General features: G+C 39.5%; 1 protein-coding gene across 1 annotated transcript in view; it reads left to right on the top strand.

Moving 5' to 3' along the window:
• Positions 1–268: 268 nt before the first annotated feature.
• C922_00588 (serine/threonine protein kinase) overlaps positions 269–8104 on the top strand; it is a gene marked incomplete at both ends in the record, with an annotated part of 9618 nt that continues 1782 nt past the window's right edge. Inside the window, 3 exons of the mRNA XM_008816204.1 lie at positions 269–1376; positions 1825–3176; positions 3324–7791. Of these exons, the coding sequence (XP_008814426.1) occupies positions 269–1376; positions 1825–3176; positions 3324–7791 (6928 nt within the window). The remainder of the gene's footprint in view (positions 1377–1824; positions 3177–3323; positions 7792–8104) is intronic.

Raw genomic sequence — 8104 nt, 5'->3', positions numbered from 1 at the left:
AGCAGACATTTTTTTTGTTGCATCGTAATGGTATGCATACCACAGAAAATACAGTCTTTTTGCTTAGATTTATGCGAATATGAAAATATTCGGGAAATTGTGTATGTACAAATGTATAGACACTTTTTAACAACATTTGTGTTTCCGCTGGCGCGCCCCCATGATTAGCGCAATGAGGGTGACACATATTTAGAAATGAAAAAAAAAAAAATTGTTACACGATCGTAGGAAGGTGTGGTTTGGTGTCAATTACGCTTACTTAACAATAATGAAATTTACTTCTTTTATGAAGAAAGTTTTTATCTTTAATGTAGTAATTTCTGTTTTGAATAAATATGTAAAAAGGGAACCCCGTGATTTTTCCTTTTTTATATATTCGTTAAAAACAAAGGGTTCTCATAATGGGGATTTTAACAACGGCGATGAATACACGGGAGAGACCAGTGGTGGCGGTTGTCAAGAAGGAGAAAACTGGAACGCGCCTGTTACCAACGCTGCGGGGAATAACACGAGCAGCACTACCGTCAGTAGTAGCGGTGGTTCTGTTGGCAGCGGCATCCCTATCAGCAGCAGTTCCAACAAAATAAGCACCATAAGCCACCTAAATGCAACCATCACCAACTTCTTTTCAAACGCGCTGGCGGAGATAATTAGAAAAACACAGGTTAAGGGAAGTCACCAAGATGACAAGAAGAAGAAAGATGAAGCCGTGGAAAATAAAAGAATACCAATAGTACATACCTCCATCGATGATATTAAAAGATTTTCCTATGTCAAGGGGAAAATGAAATTGATCTACGTCAGATCTTTCTACGATAATGATGGTGATAATGACAACAATCTCAAAGAGTTATATGAGGCAAAGTTCCAATTTTACAAAGACAGAGTAGTCTATGTTACGACCTTTGCTTTGGTAAAAAATTCCCTAAGCCACGATATTAACCAAACAGAAAAATGGTTCAATACCTCCATGAAGCTTTTACAAAAAAATTATTATAATATAACCCTAAGGTGTAATCCCATAATGGAAACATCCTATGGAAGCATTTCATTTAGCTCAGAGGAACTGGAGCGGTTTGAAGCATTAAGAAAGGCACTGAAAAAAAGGGTTAACATAACACATGACAATCTTTATTACAACTTGGATATATTTAAGAGTGCCAAGAGGAAATACCTCCAGCACATGAATTACAGTTTTGTGGATCCCAATTTTATGAGCACCGTAGATGCAAAGGACGACCATTCAGATGTTACGGATGCTTTCAATCTAGACGAGGATCTTCTGAACAGTTTAAGTCCCTTCGATAAAATGAAATATGTGTCCCACAGGAGAATCAAAAATAGTCATAAGATAGTGTGCAGCCTTGAGAAAGACCGTAAGTGCAGCCTCAAAACGGGGAATATTTGAGATGCTTCGAAATGTTTCGCGTGGGGGATTATCCCTTATGTAGATATAGCGCATCGTCATTGCATAGACGAACTTTGTTAAAGCATTTCTTTCCTTATTCTGGAGAGAATGTGCACTGCCATTTGGGTAACGTGACCCATAAGTCTCTATGGAGTGCACTTATGAGTTGCTCCTTTTTGCGCAAAATTTGCATAAACTTAGGGTTAACAAAAGGATGTAGTATTGTGCACAATGTCGGCTATATCCATCCGTTGAATGACACCCCCGTCTGATAACTGTCTCTACTTTTCGCACCGCGCGATGAGGACCGACCGCGAATTCGCAATTTTGTGAGCATATACATCATCGTATGCAATCTGTAAGCCCACTTTCAAGAAGACAAAATGTTTTTTTCCCTCAACCCCATCCCACTGCAGTTAAGAAGGTGGAAGACCGATTCATCGTGTACAATTTGATACGAGACAACATAATCGAATCGGAAGAAACTACCGAAGTCATCATTTTTGAGACGAGCAACAATGGAATATTCACCTACGATGCTAAATACTCCAAAGAGATTAACCTGTTAAGTAACAACTTTGAGATAGAAATAATGATGGACAGTAACTCATTCGTAAACGAACATGATAAGTACTTCTACTTAAATAAGTATCATTCTGTGCACTTAGAGCTCCAAAATAAGGGCATAATAAAATATGATTTTATTTACACCTGGTTATCTACCTATTTCATCGATAGTCATAAGCATAGATTCTTTTATCCCTCTCTTTATCTGTCCAAACAGCATGGCAATTTCGATAATGGGTTATATGGGATCAATTTTTACAACCCTCAATATTATAGTTTCTTCGAGAGGGTACAAAGTAGTTATGCCCACTTGGACCGTGGGAAGAGAAAGGCGGATAGTGACGTGTCATATGAGGAAGTAAGCCAGGGGGACCCCACAAAGAGCATTCGTAACGATAACAATTTATCCTTTTTTGAGCTAAACACAACTCTACATAATGAGAACGTTGGAAGGGGGAGTTATGGAAAAATGCCAGGATCTGATAGCAACAACGTGATGGAAGGCGGAAATAACCAAGGCAATTCCTCATACGGTGCTGACAAGAATCGGAACCATATGGAAAGTAAAGGTCCTGAAAATGAAGGGGGGGAGGAGAAAAGTGCTTATGATCCTTCACATGCCCCTTCTTCCACTCCTGGTAATAGACAAGGTGCTAACGATATGGACTCTAAGATGAATGCCAAGACAGAAAAAAGAGGAAATCACGTGCCACATAAAAATGTTAACGTAAAAAGTGCAAAGGCAAGAAAAGGGGCTAAGAATGAGGCAAGCATAAGTGACACCGGTAACTCCTATCTTGACAGTGTCTTTGGATACATGAAAAAAGTAAAAGATATCATTTACGGGGATGAGGATAATGAGTCTTCCAGCGATAGTTCTTATAAAACTTCTGATAAGCGCCAGAAATCAAAGATTTCGAAACAAGGTAAGCAGACGAATAGGAATTCCATATTTGATTTCTTCACATCGGATGACCCGAAGGTATCCGGGAAAAAAAAGTCCAACGAGGACATTCAGAAAATGAAGGACAAGCATATATCGAAGGAAAAACTCCCGCCAGTGGAAGACCAAGGCAGAAAAGCAGTTCCATCAATGGAGGAATCGAATAAATACTCTAAAAAGCCAGCCATCGATCAGCCAATACCCCCCGTTCCAACGATGTACCACGAAAATGTTCATCCAAAGCCCACGGACACGTCTGTGGACGGGGTCCCAAATGTAGAAGCAAGGAAAGAAGCCATTCCGGGATCTACGTCAACACCAGAACAAGATTCCCTTACATCAGATCCTTCCTCTCCAGCACAACAGCCTCTTCCGGCGCAAACGGCCACGCCATCCCTCCAAGAGACCTTTGAAAGAAAATATGGCGAAGACTCTGAGGACTACTCCGAAAGAAAGTCGAATGAATATGTGGACCAAAACACGGAAGAATCAAATGAAAAAAAGTACGACAAAAATGGGGAGGAGGACTATTCTGGAAAAAAACCGGAAGAGAATTTTGAAAAGAAGGCAGAAAAATTCTTTGAAAAAAAAATGGAGACTCAAGTGGAGGAAAAGGTACCCCACCAATTTTCTGAGGACCCTTCTGACAAAAAAACGGAAGATAAGAGTAAACTATATGAAGATCACAAATACGATTCGTTAATCCCATTTCTGGATAAAATATTTCATGATAAGACACTCCTATCGAATGAGTTTCTCAACAGTGACCATTACGACAGGGACGATTCTGATCAATCCTCCTTGGAGGGAAACTCAAGTGACCAGTCTAATGAAGATTCTTCTCGTTCACACGATCGATTTCATTCCTTACCGGAAGGCACCAAAACGTTGGCAGGCAATTCCTACGTATATTCCACCGACACTGATAGGATACATGTAGGAGAAAACGTCGATGAAAATTTAAAAGACAAGCTTTCTGAACAGCATGAAGATTTTCCAAGGTATGGAGACATACTAAAAAGATACCCAAGTAGAAAAATTGTGGGAGTGATTCAAGAGGAGGCACAAAATATGTTCATTCTGGACTGGCTATATGGGGATAACATTCTATGCGTGCTTAGATCCGCACTATACAAAGAGTTATATTACAATATGGTACGGGAAGATTACTTCAAAGTTTTGAATAAGTTTAAATTTGCAAGTGATAAGGAATTTGCCATTCTGTCTAGTGATACAAAGGGGGTAACCATGAGTGCGGATTTTTATCCTCATTTTTCGGCCATAAAATTCTTTTTTAATGACAAAACTAGTGACAACTTTGAGAATGAACTTCAGTCGTATCTTTTGATCATCCACTATTTGCTAAATTCGTACAGTAGTCCTTGCAAGGATTACAAAAATATTAAATATTTTTACAGCGCAGATACGTTCAGTGTGAGTCACTTAAACTTTCTGAGTGACAAACTACTAGCGCTGCTCTCCGAATGCGCGTTAGAAACTATGAATTGGGATATCCCCACAGGGATCATAAGAAAAAATGAAAATGACATAAATAGGACCATTTTCAGTAGAGCCTTAAAAGATGTGAGCAGAAGTGTACATCACTATGCGTTCAAATATAGAATGATAAGCGGAAAGGATGCAGTTCAATTTGCCATGAGTAATTATACCATGGTGGAAGACGATTACAACGTTAAATATGATTTTTTCCTTAACATAACCTCTAGAGTGTTCTATTTGCACGCTGTAGGTTTGATCCATGGGAACATCAAGGCAGATAACTTTTTGATTCAGGAGAACGGACAGGATGATAAGCATTTAAAGGTCCTTCTAAGGACATTTAACGACACTGTGGAAGAGGGTGCTTATGGAAATTTCAAAGGAAGCGCAATTTACGCAGCTCCGGAAAAATTAGAATCCTACTTCAATACCATCACGTATAATTTAAAAAGTGATGCTTTTTCCCTGGGATTGAGTTTAGCTACTATATTTACAAAAGAAAAATTTATCTTGCAAAAGGTCGAAAGGAAGTTACGCTATCCCGTGGATAAATACATCCTCAGTCTCATTAAAAGAAACCCCATGGTGTTGCTATGGCTCAAATCGATTAATCCATTTTTACGCAAACGACTAAGTATATTTAAATTTAGATCCTACTTGAAACTTAGCGTGCAAGAACTAGAGAGAAGACTGTCCGAAAAAAGTGTCTACAAATGGTTTGACGACAAATTCCAATTTATTAATTACGAGGAGGAAGACAAATTGCATATTCTTTTTAAAAAAGCGGAAGGGAGAAATGTATCCGAATTGAGCAACAACTCATCCAAAATGAAAACGGAAGAACAGCACAACGGTTTGGACTCCTGTTTTTTTGGTTACACTCATTCATCGAGCACAGAAAAGGCAGGCGACACGCACTCGCCAAAGGACTCCTACTCCTTTGATATGTTCAAGGAGGAACCTTCATCTAGTGACGAGAAGGAGAGTATTTCTTTTTATCAATTTCCGATGGGGGTAAAGCGTAGAAGGGGGTCTACACGTGGGAGAAAACATGGTGATGGTAGAAGCGGTGGTAGCAGTGACGGTAGCAGAGATGGTAGCAGTGACGGTAGCAGAGATGATAGCAGTGACGGTAGCAGTGACAGTAGCCGTGATGGTAGAACCGTCCAAAGGAGGAAATTCTACTTTTCAAGGATTTCCAAGCACAACTTTGGGGGACGTTCCAGCAGAAGGAATAAGAAGTTCCGGAAAGGGAAAAAAAGTGATAAGGAAAATATTCACAAAATGCCATTCGGTAGAAATTTCGAACACAAAGTGAATTACTCCTCTCTAGATGCACACATTAGGAAGAATTATATTAACGCATGTTACTATGTTAAAAATAGAGTTGTGGGGACTGCCATGAAGACGCTGTCTATTGAACATGAGGCTTATAGGGCGGACCTATTTGACATGTACCTACTTAACAAGGCGAAATTAACCTATTTGGTAGACAAAGACGATAATGTGAAGAATTTAATGTCCATTTTACAAGGTTTTTCCAGTCCAGACTGTAGAGTAATATTGAACGATAGAATATATGGAAAATGGTACAGCGTTCGAAAGATGGTTCTTCTAAAAGCTTTGCTTTTTTATGGATACTTTAGCCTCCACGAGAGATTATCATACGAATTTAAACTATACGAATTGCAGAATTTCCCACTCAGCGAAGATAATAATGATACTTTTGAAACAGTTGTGGAGAGATGCATGGAAAGGGAACACTTTAGTGAATTCAGTAACTTACTCTTGGCTCAGTACATCTATGATAATTACCACGAGGGAAATCAATACACGAGCATATTCATAAATTTCTACGCCGTAAACAAAACTGTGTACGATATAGACACCAACAAGGTAACTAATCTGATGAGACGGTACATAAAACAAAGCCTTAGCAACATTGACTTCAAAACTGCGGACAATTTTTTACTCTATATGAAGAGAAAACAACTGTACCGGGATGTGGATGGGATCGAATTGGCCCCACTAAAAATGGACAAGTCAAATTATCCCGACCTCCACGGACAGAAAGTCCCTCTCATAAATTCCTTCGTCCTAAAAATAGACAAATTTGTAATCAAAGATATGAACATAAATTTGGCCGTTCTTCTAAATAACACCTTTTGGGGGATGAAAAATAAGTGTAAATGCGTCAACTATACTCATCTCCATGTTAGAAGGGGAAGAAGCGATTTACCACATGGACATGTAAGTGGAAACCAGATGATAGATCTGCACAAACCTCTGGGTACTGTGCTGAGGGAAATTATTCCAAACTATTTCGACATGAACAGCCACCCAAATGATCTGCTCTCCTGGAGCACATTCAAACCGAGCAAGATCCACCTAGATATTGTCCTTCGAAATAGTTTACATTTAATAGACAGGAGTACACTAATAGCTTGCTCCAAAAGGCTAAGTAAAGTGGCACCTGTGTACTCCCCTAAGATTACAAGTTCTCACAAAAGGGAAATGATGAAAATTAAAGTGGGACTGGGGTCATCAAAATATTTTTACTTATCTTTTAATATATCTGTGCTTAGATCAAAGGAAATAACCTTGAAGAATGTAATTTATTTTATATACAGAAATTATAAGTCGAAGCTTGACAGAAATGTCACGTATAGCAATGTAGGAGGAAAGAAAAGACGAAAGAAGTTCAACTGCCTAGCGATGAGTGAAAAGAACACCTTTTTCTACAATAACGTCACGGGGAATCTGATCAAAGAAACTTCCCTCAATAGAGTCATCTCCGCTTTGTACAATGTTGATCTGATGGAGCCCTCTTACGTTATTAAGGCCGCCCTCAATTACTACAACAATAGAGGAAAAAATTCCGTCTTGTTAAGGCTCGTAACTGTTTGTAATTACGTTCGTGAGAGGAGGAAGGGGAGTAATGCGAGGGAATCGGAGTTCGTTTTGGAACCGTCGGCTGGAGTGTATTCGGATGAGTCAGGGCAAACTAGCAACGGAGAACAAGTAAAAGTGGAACGGACAGACGCGGAAAGGACAGAGGAGAAAAGCAGAGTCGCCGAAAGCAAATACGTAGAGAGCGCAGACGAGAAACGAACAGAAGCGGAACGAATAGATGAGGAACAAGCACACGATGAAGCTACAGGTCTTGAAGAGGAAACCGATGAACCCACAGATGTGGATCCCGAAAACAGTGAACCCACAACTAATGAACGCCCACAAGACGAAATTACATTTGTTGAACCGCTACGTGATGAAATTACAAATAGCGACGTGCCAACTGAGGAAACTCCAAATCCGCAACCCCCGAATAAGGAACACACAAAAGATGAACCCACACATGATAAACAGACAAATCGTGAACACACAAATGATGAACCCACAAATGATGAACCAACACATGATGAACCCACAAATGATGAACCAACACATGATGAACCCACACATGATGAACCCACACATGATGAACCCACACATGATGAACCCACACATGATGAACCCATAAATGATAAACCCACAAATGATGAACCCACAAATGATGAACCCACAAATGATGAACCAACAAATGATGAACCAACAAATGATGAACCCACAAATGATGAACCCACAAATGATGAACCCATAAATGATAAACCCACAAATGATGAACCCACAAATGATGAACCCACAAA

This window comes from Plasmodium inui (genome assembly GCF_000524495.1).
Source record: "Plasmodium inui San Antonio 1 unplaced genomic scaffold supercont1.2, whole genome shotgun sequence".
Lineage (NCBI taxonomy): Eukaryota > Apicomplexa > Aconoidasida > Haemosporida > Plasmodiidae > Plasmodium > Plasmodium inui.
This window is presented reverse-complemented; position numbering and strand designations above follow the sequence as displayed.